At 37.5% G+C, this 22,263-nt stretch overlaps 2 protein-coding genes across 2 annotated transcripts; both read right to left on the bottom strand.

Annotated features, from left to right (window-relative positions):
• Positions 1 to 286: 286 nt before the first annotated feature.
• Positions 287 to 10,956, bottom strand: LOC130557992 (glucocorticoid-induced transcript 1 protein). Its single transcript, XM_057340166.1, has 8 exons — positions 10,593 to 10,956; positions 7,655 to 7,776; positions 3,791 to 3,877; positions 3,459 to 3,557; positions 3,224 to 3,364; positions 2,183 to 2,318; positions 1,979 to 2,099; positions 287 to 1,247 (listed from the first exon to the last, which is right to left on the bottom strand). The coding sequence occupies exons 1-8, from the start codon at positions 10,726 to 10,728 to the stop codon at positions 983 to 985; spliced, it is 1,107 nt and encodes a 368-aa protein (XP_057196149.1). The 5' UTR covers positions 10,729 to 10,956; the 3' UTR covers positions 287 to 982.
• A 1,073-nt stretch (positions 10,957 to 12,029) lies between these two features.
• mios (missing oocyte, meiosis regulator, homolog (Drosophila)) lies at positions 12,030 to 21,246 on the bottom strand. Its single transcript, XM_057339901.1, has 11 exons — positions 21,145 to 21,246; positions 19,175 to 20,511; positions 18,928 to 19,026; positions 18,562 to 18,816; positions 17,122 to 17,291; positions 16,880 to 16,945; positions 16,634 to 16,792; positions 16,035 to 16,187; positions 15,724 to 15,928; positions 15,383 to 15,506; positions 12,030 to 13,450 (listed from the first exon to the last, which is right to left on the bottom strand). The coding sequence occupies exons 2-11, from the start codon at positions 20,478 to 20,480 to the stop codon at positions 13,360 to 13,362; spliced, it is 2,628 nt and encodes an 875-aa protein (XP_057195884.1). The 5' UTR covers positions 20,481 to 20,511; positions 21,145 to 21,246; the 3' UTR covers positions 12,030 to 13,359.
• Between the last annotated feature and the right edge of the window lie 1,017 nt (positions 21,247 to 22,263).

Below are 22,263 nucleotides of genomic sequence, written 5' to 3'. Positions count from 1 at the left end.
AAGGTAGAAAATTTTACCTATTTCAACTCAAAATTTTAAGTTTAATCAAATTGCCTTTAAAAGTAATTTGAACTTAAATTAAGATGTCTCAAAAATCTAGTTGTATTTTGTATAACTTTATTTTGTAAGTTACGTGAAATACAACTGAATGTTTTAAGTTGTGAAACAACTATTTTTTTTCAATTTAATATAATTAGGGCAATCTTTCGACTAAAGTTTTTAAGTTCATTGATAATGCAATGAACGTAAAAACTTTAGTTCAAAAGTTGCCTTTATTTATTACAGTATTTAAGTATACAGGTTTTATAAAAGTCAATCAAAGATGGGATAGGCTGTAATAAAAACACAGGAAGCACATGTAAATATATGCAAATATTGTGCATTTAAGGTCACTTTAATTCGAGGATCCAGCAGTATAGTGAACCGTTGATGGATAAAGAACGATGTCACATAAAACCCACAGAGCTATTATCACAGTTCAGTACAGAGGATTTGAAGTTAAGGCTGAATGAAATATTTAACGTTCACAAAGTATTTGCCGTTACTTATTAATAACGACTTGTTTGGTTGAAATGACAGTTCTCTGATTTGTTAAAAACAGGAGAGAGAGAAAAAAATCACAGTTTTCAGCCAGGTCAGAGCAAGTTCAAATAAATATCAAGAAATATATTGAATATCATCATAAGGCTGAAAAGGTTTGGCACTATCACCCAGCCCTTCTGGAGGTTTAACCGGAGCTATTTGCCTTTAAGATCTATTGAGAACAGTATTTTGTCAGCTAATCCTTTTACAGAACATAAATCTAATTTTCATAACCAGGTTAGTTAGATGATGCTGTGCGGTTAAGTAAAGGTGCAGTGTGAAAAGGCTAAAAAAGTACACAGGAGATTTTTGTACGACCCTTTTCAGACGTGCCCTAGCAAGTCTCTTCTCTGGGTTGTTTCGGACAGCTTACATATAAAAGTTTGTCAGATTTGATTGGCTAACTAAGCAGCAGGCACTTTCTAATACTGCAGTGTTCAGAAGGCACCGGATGGAAGCCGTTTTGTGCCGTGGCCTCCGTGAATAAGGCGGACGTTTGTCCTGCGGTCTGATGATCCAGAGAACCGGGCCGAGCGGTGCGTTCTGCTGGGAAAAACGATGAACACAGCAGCTTGACGGGACAGAACGCTGAACCGCTTGGAGAGAAGTTCACCTTGTTTCTGTCTGGACAGGAGAAGATGGGAAAGCCTTGTGTCCTACAAGTACTAAAGAGAAAAAAAGAATCATATAAGACAAAATTTCATGAACAGACAGAGAAAAATATGCCATCCCTTACTGGTAAAACTATGGTGTTTTAACTGTAAATGTGTTTCAAAGGCAACGTAGAAAAAAAATTCTTTACAAATATTTTAATAAAAATCAATTTTTAATAGCAACTGCACTTGCAAAGAACCATTTCCAACCTATTAAATGTCGCATTTTGTGTAAAAATTAGGGCTGTCAAACGATTAATCGCGATTAATCGCATCCAGAATAAAAGTTTGTGTTTACATAATATATATCTATGTACTGTGCATATTAATTTTGTATTTATAAATACAAACACATACACATGAATACATATTTAGGAAATATTTACATGCATTTATTTATATTTACTAATAATTGAAATTATATATAAATGTTTATCAATTTTTTGATTTTCCTTAAATATATGCATGTATGTGTATGTGTTAATAACTACAAAATTATTAAGCACAGTACACAAATATACATTATGTAAACACAAACTTTTATTCTGGATGCGATTAATCGCGATTAATCGTTTGACAGCCCTAGTAAAAATGTTATATTCTGTAAACTTTCTTTACATTTTAAGATCTGAATTTTCAGCTGTGGACACCACAATTCCGGCCAAATTGTCAGATTTCAGAAAATGTCTGAAAACATGTTCATGAGACCGTACGCATTACAAGAGGGACAGGAAGGTACTTACACAATATCTTCAAACACTTTGACTTTCTCGCAGCCTTCGGGAGGCTCACGTTTAAATGTGTAACTGTGGTTGGGTTTGGGTGAGCAGGCGAGTTGGGGGACAGGTGAATCTCTTGTGTAGTCTGAAAAAGCAAAATGAAGTCTCTTAAGCGCAAAAATGATTATTATACTCATGTGCCGTGACATTTGTATGCTTTAGTTGTACCTTTCTCAGTGTCCAGAGATGGAGAAGAATAGCCGCACGGACTGCAGGAGACCTGCGCCTCTGTGTCGTGAGGGTTAACATCACTGTGATGCATAGGTGGAACAGGTGCACGCCCACCATCTCGTACCTCCAACGCCTGAACCAGAAGAACATATGCAGAATGACATTTTTAAACAACCTGTGGTGTTACTAAGATCATAAATCTGAGAGGATTAGGTGTGTTTGATATTTCTTGTTACAATGTCTTCTCATAAAGCATTGAGGTACGAAAGAGCATTTGGATGAAAATGATTACAATCTAACATATTAGGCGAGGTATATTATGTAAAAAATCAAATTACACACTTGCTTTATATCACTGTGAATATAAACATTTTTCACAGTTGGTATCGCTAATGTACACCTTGTGAAAAAAAAGCAATACAATGTATTTTTTAGATTTGATAAATTTCCACTTTACAGACATACAATAAATAAAAATGCAAATATACAAACACTTACATATCTTCAAGAATAACTATATTACTCAGTGGATACTGTAAATTGTTCATTTGGATTATTATTAATAAATAATTATTTTATGAGGACATGCCGATGTCCTTGTGATTTTTATTAAAGATGCAGAAACTTTCCTATGAAGGTTAGAATTAGGTTTAGGGTAAGGGCATAGAATATATGGTTTGTAGTGGTACAGTATAGAAACCCTACGGCTATGTGTGTGTGTGTGTGCGCGTGTGTTTGTGGGAAGGGTAAACCCTACGATATGGGGACAAAATGTCCCCACAAAGATGGCAATATCCAAAATCCTTGTCCTTGTGGGGACATTTTTTTGTCCCCATGAGGAAACAAGCTTATAAATCATACAGAAGTAACTTTTTTGAAAATCTAAAAGAGCAGACAGTTGTGTGTGATTGTTAGGGTTATGGGGTGGGTTAGGGGTGGGGAATATGATATACAGTTTGTACAGTATAAAAACCATTGCGTCTATGGAATGTCCCCATAAAACATGGAAACCCAACGTGTGTGTGTGTGTGTGTGTACCTTCTCCTCCTTCCTCCCCCAATTTTCACAGACGAACACATTTTCTAACTCTTGGTTGATACAGTCACTATTGCTGGGCATTCTACATATGAGAGGCCGTGAAAAGAGCGGATTAGATGAAGATGCTGAGAGATGCTTTGGCTGAAAAAACACACAAATAAATACACTTTCATTTAAAAGCAGATCATAGAGAAGTAATGCAAGAGAAAAAACACAGACACACACAATTCCGCACCTGTGTTTGTGTCGGCTGTGTGGATGTTACGTCTTCTTTTTCCTTCACACTGCGGCTTCCCTTCAAACTGCGCTGAAGCTGCTGGCGGAGTTTAGTGATCTACAAATCACATTAACCATCAGAAACAGAAGGAAGGAAGGAACACGGAGCACAAAACTTGAACTTTAACAGCTATCACTACACTACTCATGTGTAGTTATATAATCTATGTTCCTGCAGCTCAGTTGATAGAGCAACATCAAAGTATATACAGTATGTTGCACAAAAATATATTTTGCACATCTGTCTCAAGTTTGTATGTGTATACGCAGGTGTTTTATATGTAAAAGTACCTCCATGAGATGGTCAGCGCTGTCCCATGATGCTGAGCGCTTGTGTATGTTCATCTCTCCTCCATCATCACTCCAGAAGCCAGGCGTCTACAATAAACATCAGACAGGGGTAAGATCATATAGACAAACGCGCACATTGTGTCGTAAAGCATTGGGTTTGGTAACCAAAAGTTGCTGGTTTGATGGCAATAAACAGCAAAACATGAGGTAATCTCTGACGGCAAGCACATAGTCTATTCACAGAACTGGACAAAGATTGACATATTATTGGCATCATATCTGTGAAATACACACACAGTTTTAAGGCTTTAAGTGCTCTTGAACAAAACTGTAAATTTCCACTTTCTGCAATACAGACAGTTCATACTTATCACATTTGTTCGAATTGACATCTAGAGTAAGTCTACATTTATTTCCAAAAATGTTTTTCACTGCTTTCCAAACACCCATCTACTAACCCTGCATACCTTTAACATAACAAATACAATAAAATATTTGGCGAAAAATGATTTTATTTGAAAAGGAAAATTATGAAAGATATTAAGTCTTAAGCCCCATTGCACAATTAGTCCGAAATTTGCGTCCGAAATTTCCGCACGTTAAAAAATAAATACGACCTCACGTTGTGTCAATCACATATACGCACTGACTCCGATATTTTCGTCCGTCATAAAAAAATTCGGACCGGGTTCCATTTTCTGCATTTTTCGCACTCCGTAGCAAGCGTTTTGAGTGGCCTTTTTGAGCAATTCAGAGACACCGTTCAAAGGAGAGCCAAATACGAAAAAACGCATACGAAAATCTCGGACTGTATGTGCAAAGACCTTTAACCGCCAAAAAACCCAAACCCCCAAAATTTGGCGTTTATGTTTTCCTAATTTGACCCGTTTATTACGTGCGCTAGTATTATACTTCTTTAAACTAAAAATAAGAAACTCTACTTTTGTGTACTTCTCAAAACATTTGTGCACTCAAAGTTTAGGCTACTATTCTAAACTTAAAAGTAGGCCAATTTAGTTCCAATGTAGTACTAAATAGGTACACTTGAAATATTACACTTACAACTATACTAGTACTTGCTACATTAAATATCCTTATGCAAAATTCGGTATTAGTTTATTAAATAAATATACTTCTTTTTCGAAAGGGTAGGCGTACACACTTGATAATTTTTTTTCATAAACCAAGACCATTTTGCTTCTCAAGTAAATATATCTCTTAATCAGAATGTGAAGATATTTATACCGTAAAAAACAAGACAAGAGTGCAGTGTACAGAAGTCAGCTGTATATGATATTTAACACCATCTCTTTCCTGCCCTGTTTGCTGTAGAATATAATCTCAAAGTCATATAACCAACATGAGTCCGCTTCTCATAAAACAACAACAGGATGCTTGTGGTACTTTAATGCCACGAGTCTCTTTGACCAATACCATAATAAGACAAAGACCTTGAGCTACAAAAAGAGCCACACAAGATGGACATCCTGACCCCAAACATGAACTTCAGTCTTTCTTCATTCTTCACTTTTCAAAGGAACCTGTCGTGTCGTGTTACAACTTGAACTTCCAGGCTCTTGATTACGTTTTGATTTTATGGTATGCTAGAAGATAAACTTGAAGTGCAAGGAAGTTAAATGTCATCGCGGGTCGCTATACGGTTTAACTGAAGCTCTTTTTGATCTGGAGAGATGTTGGCTCTTCTCCAAAAACCTGCTGTCTACACAGTCTGCTCCCTTCTTGGGTTACATCCTAACTGAATTACAACCTGTTTTAGTAAGCATGTAGAAACTTCTTCATTGTATGCAAGCTGTTTGCAAAGCTAAACTCAAGTAAAAATAAAAGATAGAATCCAAAAAATATTTACACATCCACACCCTTCGTGTAACTCATTTATTGATTCATTTGTCTCTTAAGCAATTTTACTAGAAAATGTAACGCAACTAAAAACTCATCTCATGAGCTATGAAACCTCGCAATCTTCCTTCTCGGATGCACAGTTGCGACGATAAGATCATGAAGTATTAAAAGAATAAACAGGGTCAATCTTAAATTCATGTTCTCTTCAAGACGGTCTTTGAGAACTCTTAAAACACGAATCATTTATTCATTTATAATGTTAAACCATGACGAAAGCTGCGACTGTCGACAAAGCCCCGTCCTGTGGTGTGACACAGAAAGAGATGTCGAGAGGAACAGGATTATTTTGACATTCTCTGCGCTCGGGGATGACGAGGCCTCCGCGAGCCGGTTGGCACATTAGCATATGTATGGAGGTCGCTGCAGGCAGCTCAGCGCAGGCACACAAAGAACGGTCGGAGAGCGCCAGGTGGTGAGGAGATACACAGCCATGTGCGTTCTCAACCCTTAGGTACTGTGTACACACACACACCTACACACACACAGGGCGACAGGTGCAAACTGCTGCACCTCCAGAAAGAATTCACTGCACACAAGACCAGAAAAAAAACTTTGTATGGCAGCAGACCGCCGTGAAGCATGGGGCTTTTGTGAGTGTTTTGTTTTAGGGGGGACCGGAGGTCTCGGCACAGCCAAACTGCAGAGCAGTCAAAGACTTTGTGATGCTGTTGTGACTATAAGCCTCAGCACAAACAAATGGTTATTTTAGCCAAAAATGAATAAGTAAAACCCCTGGTTGTATATCCCAAAAGAAAAAACACAAATTGGTTATTTCTCCTATCAATGAGATTGTGGACACGTTTGCTTAAAAGTCCAGTGTGTAACTTTTTGAAGGGCCTATTGACAGAAATGCAATATAATCTACATAACTATGTGTTCAGAGGTGTTTAAAGACTATACATAATGAAACTATGTTTTTATTACCTTAGAATGAGCCATTTCTATCTACATACACGCGGGTCCCCTTTGATGGAATCCGCCATGTTGTTTCTACAGTGGCCCTAAAGGGACAAACTGCTCTATAGAGCGCGTTTTGTAAATACGTTATCTATTTCGACAAAAAAGCAAATACGTGACGACATCGTAGTCCTGAGTCAGCCACCGTAGCACTTCGAAAGGGAGGGGTGGAGTGAGCCGTTGGTTGCAATTCGCAACCTCACCACTAGATGCCGCTAAATTTCATTCACTGGACATTTAAGTTCTCCACGTCTCAGATATTCTTCAGAAATCTCACAAATGTCTAAATCAACCATCAATATTATTGACGATCTCAATATGACCTCAAACATTTCTCCTCAAATTTACCCAAATCCGGATTAATTTACTTTACACTATTAACTTTCTTCGTGTAAAATTCCTCGTGTGAGATTAATTCATGCATTAAACGCTTTGTAAACATTGTATTAATGTTGCTTCCAATGTGACTTTTCTTCAGCTGATGGTACCAAGCCCTATTTCTAAAATTGTTTTTAATTTTCATAAACCAATTGTGTCATGATGCATAAAAGTACAATCCAACATTTTGTCTCACATCCTCTTTCACTCGGTAATACAGAAGTAAAATGGGCTGTAGCCACACATTTTAAAATGCAACGAAAATGTTGCTCTATTCAATTATAAAAAAATAAAAAAACATTTTTAAGACGGACAGACTTTTCAAGCAAAACATTTCATGAAAGGAAATTAGTCATACAGCAATTTGTGATGCTACAACAGACATAAGAATCTTTCTAGTTCATAGATCATGTGATGATGAACGACACTCATGGTTACTCTTCTATGACACCTGTGAATGTGTGAACTTGAACTGACTTCATAGATACATCTCTCTGACACCAGTCGGTCAAAGTAATCGCAATAACGGTTCAGAAAAGCATCACTTGTTAGTTTGCTTTGATATCTGTAACATAACGCAATAAGTCACACAGTTTTACATCGTCTCACCTGTGTGGCTTTATCACTCATGGAGGAGGGCCGGGGATGGTACGGCTCTCGCGGCCACTGTCCCATCAGGTACTTCTCAGGAAGATCGTCCAATGAGATTGGCTGTAGACTGGCTGATCGTGCTGTTGAGAAAACGCAGAGTGGATGTTAGTGATTGTGTAGGTAATCGCCAGTGACATGACGGCACTGCAGTGATGGAGAGGAAATCGGTGGGTGGGTGTCAATGGAAAGTGATGAGCTTGTGATCTGCTCTGTCAAAGGACAGTTCGCATACAAAAACAGACAGAGGCGATAATGGAACAGAAACTAGACTTCACGTTTTCAGAAGCAAATGTAATTCCTGTAAATGATTTCCCACCGGGACAGTACAAATGTGGTTCACAGGTTGGTGTTTACTGATTCAAGCAAAAAGATATGAAATGTATAAATGTTGCGCGTGCACCGAATGGGCATTAAAATGTGCATGCACAATTTGAAAAGAAAAAGCGAAAAAGAATTTAGTGAAATGTGTGCACATTTTTACCTTTTTATCATTTATCGTACACTAGGCTGAAACTGTCAGTCAAATGTTTTAGAAAGGTTAATGCATGATTTACCAGGATTCAACTACTTTAATGTGTAGCACAAGCTAAAGTGTCATATTTAAATATTTTACCTGGGCACGAAACTAATAAGAAATCACATTAGTGTGATACAGAAATCAAAACATTTTAAAGGGCTAGTTCAACCAAAAATGAAAATTCTGTCATCATTTACTCTCCCTCATGTTATTTCATACCTGTATAAATGACTATGTTCCGATGAACACACAGAAAGATATTCGGAAGAATGTTCGCAATTTTCAGTACTGGAACATCATTGACTACCATAGTAGGAAAACTTAAATGGTAGTCAATGGTGCCCCAGAACTGTTTGTTTTCTTAAATTCTTCAAAATATCTCATTTTGTGTTCAACAGAACAAAAAAGATACAATATTTGTTTTCCTACTATGGTAGTAGATGATGTCCCAGAACTGAAAATTGCCAACATTCTTACACATATCTTTCTTTGTGTTTAACAGAACAAAGACATTTATACAGGTCTGAAACAACCTGAGGGTGAGTAAATGATGACAGAATTTTCATTTTTGGCTGAACTAGCCCTTTAAGAAAGCCAATTCGGAGTTAAATATACTATGTACTACAACATTACACAGAAAGAACTTTACAAATACAGAAAGACACAAACCAAAAATGACTTTTGGCAATATTTACGGAACAGCGGGTGTCCTTTAAATGACTGTTCTTACATTAGGGTTCCACTCCAAGACACAAAGCAGGAAATGAAACAAAATGAAACTTCTCATCAAACCCACATTCATGTACACGCATGCACCAACAGCTGAATATCATAACAAGCCGCCTGCACGCTGCCCACAGCACATGCATCTGCAACACAAACGCCTGTGCAAGCACAAATGGCAAATGTATGCAAAAGAGCCATCCAAATGCCATTGTATGGTCTGTACCCTTTGCTCGTTGTTTTACATGACTGAAAAACAAACACATTGTAAGTGTCACTCAGCCAGCCCTGTCGGTTACAGTACAGGCCTGACAAACTGACAAGGCCTGCATGAACCATCAACTCAAAAACATTTTCGGTGTACACACCTTTTTTTCTGGCATTTGTTGGGGGGGCGGCTACATTCAATTGCAGATTGCTGAGAGGCAGCTGCAAGGCCTTTGTGTGGAAGAGAAGCGTTTCAAATGCAAATCCACACAAGCATCTGACACTCCATGTGCAGATTGTGCACGGACAGAAAGCTTTCCGAGTTCATGTGTACAGCAGAACAGTTTAGAGAATAGTAGGTTAGTGATATAAAGGAAGGGCTTCAAAATGTTAATTATTGTCAAAAACGTCGTCAAAATTAAATTTTGTAACAATGTGAACGTGAACAAAAGATGAACAAAATAAAACAAAAACGTAGATGAGACAATGGCTTAGCTAGTATATTTAATACTTTTATTATTATTAAATTATTAAAAATTATTATTACAATTATTAAAAATAGTAGGCCTATTTGAAACAAATCGACCAAAAACTTTCCCTACATTGTTAAATAGCTGTCATGTCACAGTTTGGAAATAAAAAGAGTGTCTCACATTTTTTTACTTCTGCCATTCTCATCAATTAACGCGTAAAATAAGCGAGTTGAACGCGTTGCATTGTGGGATGTGGAATTCTGCGCGGCACGCGCTGGCGATCGGAGCAAAATGCACTGCAGTTGAAGGAACAGAAAAACGTGCAGAAAATACACATGTAGTCTACACATTATCGCAAAATAAAATTGTAATAAAATTTTAACATAGTATGATAAATACTAAAATGTTGAAATGCCGAACGTTACGTGGCAATTGACCGATAAATATATGAATCGTATACATACAGTTTTCGAGTTTATATTTTATTGCTTGAGAAGAAAGAGAGCACGAGGTGAGGTGATACGAGAAACGTAAAACTTTACAGCAGGTAAGTTAAGCAGAAAACTGGTTTTAAAAATGGATAAAGATCAATTGCACACAAAGCAAAATAACTAGGTGAACATGTACGGAATAGACAACAATAACAAGTATATGCATAGGCCTACGTATGCAAACACTTAAAAATATATATATATATATATATATAATATCTGCTTCAGTGACTAAGACCTTATAGATTGGGTTTGTAGTCAAATCTTCAAGCTACTTGAAAAGAAACTGAAAAGTGACAAAGAAAGAAAGTAAACAGTAAAAGACTCAGATGCATATGAATGTTGTTTATGTCTCGTTAAGCATGACACATGTGCTAGAGTTTAACACCACACTGAATCTAGTTTTATCGGGTTAAAGTGTAACGTTAACGTACTTTTACAAAAGACTATACACACGATATGTTGCTATTGTTCGTTTTCCATACCTCTCCCTCCTGTTTTGAGGTGAGACTCTGTTGGCATCCTGGTGGCTTTAAGAATCTGCTTCATATCTACAGCATCTGAAGAATATGATGGTGATGAAGACTGAGGTTTATAAAAGCAGAATGAAGGAGATCTCATACGGTCACTCCATCTCAGCTGGTGAGGGTCTTTGGTGCAGCTTAAGTTACTGTCGCATCTGGTGCGTAAATGCGCACGGAGTTAAAAGAACTGAAAAAGCGTTCGTGCGTAAAGCTGTTAGACACGCTACTTCCTCTTAAGCTGCTACACAGCTTTTTATTCCCCGTAAAACTTCATCAGTTGAATGGAAACAGGTCTAGTGTTCAGCCCGAGACATGTTGCCTGTTCGTTATTGGTTCGTGTCTTCTTTCCTACAACGAAGAGCCAATGGGCCCGTTGAAGTTCCTGTTGGGGTGGGGTTTAGTTGTATGTGGAGAAAAGAGCACACACTGCATTTGAGAATTTGATCAGCTGGGTTTTCATGGTGCTCGTGGTCTTCGTATACGAGCAGAAAAAGTTTGATTGGAATTTTGAGATATAAAAGATGATGTTAGATGCCTATTCCACTAGACAAAAATGAAACAATCATTTTTTGTTTAGGCGACTCGCCATTGAGTAATTTCAACAAAATGACATCTAAGCCTATATTTTTAAAACATTCTGTTTGTTAACATTAGTTAACTATGGGTTCATATGGAGTAACAATAAACAACATTTCTACAGCATTTATTAATCGTATTCAGTGTTGGGTGTAACTAGTTACTAAGTAATTAGTTACTGTAATTTAATTACTTTCCCTTGAAAAAGTAAAGTAAGGGATTACTGTTATTTTTTCTGTAATTTAATTAGTTACTTCTGATGTAATTAAACTAAATACTTTGTGTAATATATGTGTGTGCAATAGTGGAATTGACATCAAAATTCAAAGTCTAACTTTAAAATCCTTGCTTTAATGTATAATTCTCACATTTGTAATACTTTGGTCAGTTAATAATAATACCACTTAATGTAGTTTTAATATTACTTATTTGAATGAATTAAAAGAGCCCTTTCATGTCTATCCTTAAATCACTTAACTAATCAAGGTTGATGTAGGATATAGAAAGTAATTAGTAATTACTTTTTGGAGAGAGTAATTTGTACAGTAATTTAATTACACTATTGAATATGTAATTAGTAACTAGTAATTAATTACTTTTTCAGAGTAATTTACCCAACACTGATCGTATCACATGTTAATTTCAACATTTATCAATACACAAAATCAAAAGTTATAATCTGTTAACATTATTTAATGCTCAATAAACCAATATGTATAAAAATTTGTTTAATGAAAGAGACTATTGCGAACTTCTACCATATTTTCATCTATCCAGCTCTGAAAATGGTTCCTAACTGCAACTGCAGATTATTTATTTATTAATCATCTATTATAGGCAGGAGAATCTGCATACATGATACTGAAATACTGTAGATAGTGCAAAAAGTATTCAGGGCACATTTGTTGTTGCATACAGTAACAATGTGTTTAATTACATTAGTTTATAATTCAAAAAAATTAAAGACACAATCATTTAAATACTAGGATGTTGGGATGTTGTTGCATTGATTGTGCAATAAATTAAGGTAAACGCTACAAAACAGCATTTTTAATCCCTTTAGATTAATAATAAAAATAAAACCTCAAAGGTTAGCACTAATGTTAAAGCTACAGATTTTACACAACTGAAATCGGAAAAAATACTTTGTGTATTAAGCTGTTAAAAACACATTTCAAAACAATTCAAATGAAGTTTAGTACTTTGCAGTCTGTTAATTGATGGGTTTCTGCTACTGTTACGACGGTAGTTCCTCTATATAAAAAACTACTAACTGTAGATCTTTGACAGTTAAGAAATTAAACAAACGTTCAAAAGCACACTGAGGTTCGTTGTGTTTGAAAGCGATGGTTCACCCAAAAATGAAAATTCTGTCATTTATTCACTCTCTAGTCGTTCCAAATCTCTATACATTTCTTTGATTGATGAACACAGAGAAAGATATTTGGACGATTGCTCCCCCCATTGACTACCATAGTAGGAAAAATGACGAGAGTCAAAAGTGCCCCAGAACTGTTTGCTGTCCTACATTCTTCAAAGTATCTTCTTTTGTGTTCAACATAACAAAAAATATACAACTTTTGTATAAAGTCCTACTATGGACTTTTTTTCCTACTATGTTAGTCAATGGAGACCAAGAGCTGTTTGGTTAAAAGCATTCTTCCAAATATCTTTCTTTGTGTTCATCAGAACAACAAAATTGATACAGATTTGGAACAACTCGAAGGTGAGTAAATGATGACAGATTTTTGATTTTTGGGTGAACTGTCCCTTTAATATGCAACAAATTACAGAACAAAACTTTGCTCCCAAACATTCAAACTCCTCAGTCTGTAGCATTTCCCCTGTCTTTAAGGGCGATACTAAAATGTTTTTATCATAGCGAATCACTTCTGAACCACATTTCACAGACGGCATGTCAGACCTTCACATACATTCTTTCTCAAGCAGCTTGAAAGTCTCTGCAAACACAAACGGTCTGTGGGTGGGATGAGTTAACCATAGGTTACATAATCCTACCAACCAAACAGCTTTACTTGTCATTACTGTCAGAGGTGTAGTTCACATCATAGGTGTCAGAAAGACACAAATGTTCATGTCAGACTTCTAGTAAAGTGGGGAGGTTTAAAAGAGCCAGAAGGCAGAAAAGACATTATACACTATCAGAAGGCACCAGGTTGCCTGTGGTGTCCAGCTGCATGCATTTACAGGTGCAGGCGGAGACGGGACACTCGCTGTGATCTCTGAAAAACAAGACAAATACATTTATATATCTGACACTGAGATTACAGAGTGTCTCCAGGCCTGTATAGAACCACTGTGGTATTTTACGTTTACTAAAGCTTCGTTTATCTAAGGTTGTTAAAGGATTACTCCACCTAAACATTCTGTAATTCTGTTATTTATTAACTTTAGTAATTGCATTAGCTAACATGAACTAACAATAACATCAAATCGTTTAGCAGAGGCTTTTATCCAAAGCAACTTACACACGAGTCCGCATTTTACATTTTGACAGATATATTTTTGCAGCTTTAATTAATATTCGTTGATGTCAGTTTTATTAATTTATGTTGGTTTTTTTGTGCATTAACTTTATTTTGTGTGAACTGTTCCTTATTTACAATATTTGCTTTTAATGCCCCTTCAGGTTAGTTTAAACCAAAATATGAGCTGTATGGTACAAAATGTATGGACCTTTTTCACAAGCCTCGGTCATTGCATCTTAAATCCTACAAAGCATTTTATATTTTCTATCTTTTTTTTAACGTATGTACGTTTATTAGGGATGTAACGATTCACCGTGAGCCGGTTGAAAATCGGTTATAATGAGTGACGATTCAATTCGGTTGAGGCTTGAACTGAATCGCAATACATTTTTTGAACAGCAGGGGCCGCTATTTTCACTGCAAACCTAAACGTGGATGCTGATATTTCTTAAATGCAAAAAAATCCAAGAAAAGCACAGACAGTATTAGTTTGTTTATATTAAAGAGACTTTTTCTATTATTAATTTGTTATAAAATCGCAGTTTACTTTTGTTATTTGAAATAAAACATTATTTTATTATGCAAAGAAACGTGAAGCATTTAAGAAATAATGCAAGGGAAGTTGTTCATTTCTAATTTGTTTCAACTCATTTTTTAAAAATAAATCGTGAGTAAATCGTGAATAAATCGCATCGTGAGATCAGAATCGTGAATCGCATCGCATCGTGAGCTGAGTGAATCGTTACATCCCTAACGTTTATAACACTATACTTTGTATTATATTACATTTGCATCAAATTACAAAAAAATAGTTGACGCTTATCCGAGGGTGTTTCTTATACAGTTATACTTTTGACTGCCATTATCAGACTCTATAAGTAGTGAAAACACTATCGTTAAGTTTTTCTTTTGCTGTTTGAGCAAATGAGAATGCAAAAAATATATTTGTGGTAGTCTCGCATTCGCCACTATAGAAGATTATGACTATGACGACTTCCGCAGCTGAGAAACCCAGAAACGTGAAAAAGGTCCATTAGGGAATTTGTCTTTACAAGAATACGTTCACAAAATACAAATAATTCATAGAAAAACGAAAACTCACAGAAAATAAAGCAAACATTTTCTACAATTTTATGTGTTACTAATGCGCTAGTCCTTCTCCTAGGCTTTGTCTTTTATAAACTTTACACGTGTTGTTAAATTCTTATAAACATAAAGCTTCAGTTTATAGCATGTATACAAACATTTTAATGCATCTTTAATAGAATATTTGAATAAAGTGAAGATGTCAATTGTCCATAGTTAGACATAACTTTTGGCCACCACTGTATAGATGGTTTCATCGGACGCACTTCCGGTCTGTGTTTAGTTATAATGTAACAATTTATTTGATATGTAATGTATAGTCATATTTTATTGTATATTAATTAAATTAAATTAAAACTACTAAACAGTTATTGATTCTTTGGAGAGGTCTACTGGTAGTTACGTTTTGGCACAAAACGTTTGTTCATGTTGTTGAAACCGTCTATATGTGTTTTATAGTCTTTTTGGGAAAAGAAAACATCCATGTTTCACTGTTGCAATAAATTGCGCTCAACGTTATTGCAAACCATTGCAATATTTAAATATTTTGTGCTGCCACGGTACAAATCAAAATGTGTGAATGAATATGCCGATGCGTACCTGAACCAGCTGAGCATGTGACCTGCGTGACCCCCGTGACGGCAGTTGTGACACCAGGTAAACCAGTTATTAAACTGAGCGAGTTTTTTGTCTCGTGTGAGATCAGCTTTCTCGTCTGCTTTTCCTGATGAGATGAAGGTCACAGTGAACACTGATACAGCTCACATAACACATGAAATAATGAATTTATTTGACTGATATGAAGAAAATTTCGCACTGTTGCTCAGCTGAATCGATCTGAAAAACCCTCAGCTAGAAGACAAAGTTTGACTACAGCGCTCCTTGTGGCGGCTGACACACTTCAGAATAAAACTCATGAGATGAATTCACATTGACGATACCTGGGCAGCTGGACACAGGCGTGCCCATGTTCATGAGACAGAGGGCACAGCGCGGAAGTGGTTTGCGACATCCCGGGCAACTGGTGACCTTTGACTTTGTGGGTGAACCGCTGACCCCATACTGGCTGAACCCACGGCCCTGGTGTGGCATCGCCGAACAGCTGTATGATATCGACTTTCCACAGAAGTTACAGCTCACAAACACCTGAAGACACAGAATAATGTCCACAAACAAAAGGCATACTGCCATCACATTTTCATTGCATTCCAAATTCAAAACGTCACTTGTAGAAAAACAACATGATTGAAACCTGTGCAAGTGGTTTCGAGCTGGGATCCAGTTTGCTTCTATGAATGTCAAATTCAGCCCGTTTATGCCAAAACCTCCAGGCGTCCAACAAGTTGCGATAATTCTCGATCCAACACTGTACTCGAGGGTCCTTCAGTACTTCTCCTGAGGAACCCTACAACAAACATCACATCAAACAGTATTTTATCTACTCATCTCTATCTTCAGTGACCGAACACTGAACCTGCATCAGTTTCACTGGTTTGATACGGTGTGTGAAATAATAGTTTCAATAATGTTCTCTTCATTTTTTTCATGTAACATTTTGCATGGCATATGCTTTAATGGCCAAAATTACTTTTGATGACAAAAATACAGCGTTCTTTAATAAATGTTTTTGAAATGGATGACTTAAAGTATACTGAATAATAATAAGAATAAGCATCCGATAAGTACCCCAAAATCACCTCAGGCTTCAAGATTCTGCCTGATAAAAATTGAGAATATTTACACAAATTCTAGTCAAAGGCTGTCTACACTGGGGTTGCAATATGAAATGATTTTTTTTTGGGGGGGGTTATTTAGCATCTTTGTGATTTTCTGTTTTGGAAGCTTTTTCACCTTCAACATGCAGAAACTAGCCGTCTGCACGTCACCAGTGCGGTCCACATAACTCTCCATCAGATCCACTCCATCTTTGGTCAGTCCCGTGAGCAGAATGCCCTCCAGGTTACCAGCTTCCTTCATCTCATTGGTCAGCTTGTCTATGTAACGTGGCAACTGAGCAGAAGAGAGAAACAATGGCAGCGTGTTATTTACACACATCAACGAACGAGTCGAATAAACGGAGGGGCGAGCGATTCTCACCTGAGCGTCGTTGAGAAACATGCATGCGAAGGCCACCCTGTCCCTCACGGCTACACGACTCTCATACTGTAAATAAAACCAAACAGCACATTCTATGTAAATATCGCTCATTCTGATTATTAAAACAAGCGTCAACACATCATAAGATCCAGGAGTTTTAGTACAATGACAAGTTTCTTTCTGGTTCACGCTATGTATAGAAACAACCCTTAACTGGGTTAAAATCCCAATTTTGAACATACCAAGACCCCGTCATACGTGCCAGGTTCACTGGTGAGGAAGGCAAACATGATACACAGGTAGGGTTTCTTCAGCTGTAGTCTCAGGGAGCTGCACATTTCTCTCCACAGAGAGTTCTTCTCATCCGTGTAGCCCGACAGAGCCATGGCCACCACGTTTAGATTCAGGTCACCTAACCAAAACACACAGGAAACCCCTTGCTTCAGACAAACAAGACACAACGCAAAAAAATATAAGCCCGTGAAAGGCGTCACACTCCATAAACACAAAACCTTTTAACCAAAACAAATTGTGCTTCGAATGCAACCATCAATAGGCAGTTATGAATGAGACGCAAACAGTCCCATATGTTGGACACGTCCGTGGCCTCGGGGTATTTACTGTCGAGAATTAGCAGCGCCTCTTTTCAAACAGGTATTGTGTAACGTAAGCACCGTGCTTGTGTCAATCAACTCATTTTATGAAGAATATGAGCGAATAACTCACTGACCTCGGTGATGAACGCAGACATGACTTTCTATGCATCTCCAAAGGCAACATTTATCCCGTTTACATTATACATACTTTTTTTCCGAGTAGAAACTGGTTATAATCTTAGAGACGTTATTTTTTTAAGATTAGTCTTGCAAAATCTCATTAAAACTTTGAAATACGCAACTCTTGCTAGCACATAAAATAAAACAGTCAGATTATAAACTTCAACAATTTAAGTTTACACCGTATTGCAAAAATATCTTTAATCCCATGTTAGAATGAACTCGATATATTCCGTTTTCCTGCTGTCTTTATCTTTCATATATACATTCTTCTTTTTGTTATTACTTTCTATACTTATGTAAAGCTGCTTTGCAACAGTTTGAAATTGTGAAACGCGCTTGAATTGAACAAAATGAATATCAGAATATGCCAAGAATAGCCTTTTTGTTAAATATCATCAGTATCAGGCTAATGTTCTTCCATCCTTTTTATTTGTTTAAAAAATTTTTTTTAGCATTTCATTATCATTATTATTATTTTATTGATTTGATATTATATTTTGATGATTCCAACACGATTTGTCTCGCATTAGGGCTGTCACGATATGAGAAATTTCACTACACTGCTATCATGCCTGAAATAATTCACAATAACAATATAATTGTGATACCTACATTTTTTTTATGAAACATATAATGCTATCAATCAAGTTTATTTGAGGTTTTATCTTTAACTGAGCTAATAAATCACTTAAAACAGGGTTGAAGGGGTCAGAGAAAAAATGTGCAATCATCCTGGCTCCTCAGGCAAACTTTTAAACGGGTGCTGAATCATTTACGATATTATCATCTATATTATCATATCATATGTACAGTAGTAACACAACATCTACATCTGCAGTCAATACGGGTATACTGCGACACCCCGAGTCACACTTTTGTCACTTGGCATCTCCTCGCTCGTACCTTTCTCTGAAGAAGCTCCTTTATTAAGAATCTGAATGGCCCGGCGGATGTCCAGGTTAAAGAGGGCGACAGCAGCGGCTCTCTCCCACTCGCCCTCTTGCTCCAGAGTCTTCAGGAAGGGCTCCACATCGATGTCCGGCCCTTGACTGATCCAGCCGCACAACTGCAGGGCCAGACTGCGCTCCTCGCTGTGATACCGCGGCACATCCGTCTGTCTGTCCGAGCCCGACCAGCACCGCCGCGTCTCTGTGGTGCCTAAAAGTGACAAATACCATGTGAGTCAACTTAGGAAATCTGTTGGAAATCCACCGGTTCTACAGTTACCAGCATATTGAATATTTAACTGTGTTATTTCTGATCACTTACCAGAGCTGGTCTTGACAATGTTTTTGATGCCTGAATAAATGAGCGATTGTTTATTGCCCTGTTGCTTCTGCTCCATGTTTTCAGTGTACTGTTTCATAAGTGATAACCAATAGGAAATATAATTTAAATAGCCAAACAATATGACAACATAGTTAAACTGCAATCTGGAACTTCATCTTTGGTTGAAAATAAAGTAAAATCATCAAATCTGTTAACTGGTCTGATGTCTTGATTAAAAAAAGGATATAGTGCAGCGTGTACCAGATTGACCTCAGCTGAGGGTCGTCTCCTCCAGCCAGCACGTGGTTCCTCCACACCTGGACAGTGTCGTGACCATAGCGCGACTGCGCTCGCTCCCTCATCTCAGTGGCGATGTCTTTTCCAACAGCGGCCGTTCCCGGCCCAGCATCCTCCGAGCACTCATAAAGGTGCCGCCCACACGCCCACATGAGAGACGTGGTGGAGCTCCAGGCCAATGAAATCCGCTCGAACACCGTGAAGTCATTCATAACCCTGTTGGGCGACACCACCACCATGCGATTCTGCGCCGACGGGTGCCAGGCGAGGCTACTGATGATGCTCTCGCTGCAGGGTTGCACGCCCCGCTCGATGATGGTGGGTTCCCCCTCGTCGCCGAAGGGCATGGGGGTGTGCTGCATGTCGTACAGACGGATTATGTTGCTGTCTCTCGTGAGCGTGGCCAGCAGGCCCATGCGCGTGGGACACCATGCCACTTTGATCAAAGGTTTGGGTTGTTCCGTCAAGGTGAAAACCGGCTTCTCGAACTTCCGCAAGTCCCAGATGGCAACCTGACCTTCGAAGAAGGATGCAACGCGATCCTGAAAGTGTGGGTCCACCGTGACGCCCTGAATGGCTTTGGTGTTCACAAACGTCTTCTGGCTGGTGTTGCGCAGGTCGAAGATGGCGAGGTTTCTGTGCATCCCGGCCAAGAGTAACTTTTGATGATCACGGGGCAGCCAACAGAGAGATAGACACGCGTCGTTCTGCCCCAGCTCGTACAACGGCTTGGTCACCACCAGCCCAGAATCCGTGTCTCCGGACAGACGAAGCTTCTCTGTGGGTACAGCCTCGGGGGAGAACTTACTACTAACGTCCCATATCAAGACTGAGAAATCAGCCCGATGTTTATCCAAACCAGCCGCAAGCCAATTACTGTCCACTGGATTCCACGCGAGCGTGTTGCACTGTCGGGCGTGCTTGGGCACGAACTCTTTACCCACCAGCTCTTTACATTTGGAGTTGTGGCTCTGTCCCAGACTGGTCAAGACGACTCGGCCGTTGGCCTGTCCCACGGCCAGCAAACATTCCGGTTCGTGCTTTGGATACCAGGCCACACATTTCATATAGGGAGTATCGGAGTTGATGGCCAACAGCGTCGCCGCAGTCTCCTCGGATAGGGGAAGAGCTCCAGCTTTGGTTTCAGAGCTTCCCGCAGGTCCAATCCGGTACAGACTGAGTTCAGTGTCACAGATCACGTAGTGGTCTGCGTGATGCGGTGACCACAGGATATCTGGCTTGTAGCCGCTCGACATGGCAGGAAACTGGCTTCTTCAGTGAAGATACCTGGGGAAAATAAGGCATGTTATTGATGTAGTACATTGTAGAATATGATATCACAAGAAATGTAACTCTTTCTCTTTTACTCATTCATCATTGAAGAAAAGGCTATTTAGGATGTGATGTTTTATTTCAACCACCGTGGGTGATTGATAACCTTTGACCCTCACCAAAACATCTATTTACACTTTGTTATTGTATTCTTTTTTTTTTTTTTAATGCAATCTTACATGCATTATAGAGTTTAAATGAACTAAGTTGGAATAAAAAGCCACAGTAAATAAATATCTTTCATATCAAATATGTCAAAAAATGAAATCCAAAAAATTATTTAAAATTTTCATGTTCAAACATTACTCCGATACGAACATAATAAAATATAATAATGATTAAGCTACAATATAATATGTTTATATAAACAGAAATAACAGTGTGGTTTAATTTAGTTTAGTTAAAAGACTGTTACAAGAGTGAGTTAGCTAACGTTACTATAGCTAGCTAAACTAACCACATACACTTTTCGAACCGGCAACATCAGGCAATAACGCCAGTTTCATTAATAAATACACTCAATAAAATATGCATGAAGATGCAATTGAATTACACAGATAATGCCAATAAGTTTTTTTACATACTCACATTTGACGTGAATACATGCTGAAGTTTGTTTAGGTACTGTGAAGCCGGAAGCAGCGTTGATCGTCAACCACGTGTGGATTCATCTAACAAAATAAAAGTCGTTGTGCGGGTAATGAAAAACTAGAGGGAGGAAATAGACAATATGATTTTTTTCTTGATTACGTTTGTAAATGTGTATAGTATCTACTTTTTACTGCCCTTTACAGCTTAAAAATATTATCATGGAAAGTGGAATAAAGTAATAATATTAATTCTCATCCGTTAGTGTTAAAAAAATAAAATAAATATCAACCTACATACTCGTTAACAATGTGCAATTTTATTTAATACTGTTTTAAAAAGTAATTGTTAATCTGTTATAATATCTTAGCCATACAACTTTATCTGTGGAACATACAATTAAAAAAATTAAGATTCTTTATGTAGTTCCTTTTTATGCAACCTTTGAAAAACAACTATTCATTCAGCATATTTAAAACCACTAACATTTGCCATCAATTACATCAAAGCTAATGTGACAGCTCTATTCTTGTAAAGAAAGGTTTTATAAACATTTTGCAAAAATTTTCCTTTTGCATTTCTTCCAAAACAACAGCATACAGGTTGGATAGTCTTATTTACAAGTTTTTAAATGTATAAATATTTAAAAGAAGGAGAGCCAGCGGACTCTCAGGGGCGTTGTATTATCCAGATTTTTATGTGGGAGCCTGTTTGTGTTGTAATGGAATCAGATGCATTTGGGAACAAAGTTATTATTCTCCCAAAAAAATCGTTTGCACAGTCATGTCCAAAGCAGCTCCAAACAAAAGAAAAACAACCACAGAGTTCATGCTGCTTAGCTTCTGTTTGTATTGAACCAATATTTTAACCAATAAAATATGAATATGACATAACCACAGTTGTTATATTACATTATAAATAAACATTACATAAATGTAGACGGCTCAGGGTTGGGGAGTAACTGATAACATGTAACGGGATTACAGTAATCACTAATCAGGATACAAAAATTTGGTAACTGTAATCCGTTACAGTTGCATGAAAAAACAAAATAATCAGATTAGAGTTACAATTAGTAAAAAAATTAACAGGATTACAATTGTTTCAAAACTAAAGTAA

Source organism: Triplophysa rosa, linkage group LG8 (genome assembly GCF_024868665.1).
Source record: "Triplophysa rosa linkage group LG8, Trosa_1v2, whole genome shotgun sequence".
Classification (NCBI taxonomy): domain Eukaryota; kingdom Metazoa; phylum Chordata; class Actinopteri; order Cypriniformes; family Nemacheilidae; genus Triplophysa; species Triplophysa rosa.
The sequence above is the reverse complement of the archived record's forward strand: the minus strand, read 5'-3'. Positions and strand labels throughout refer to the sequence as shown.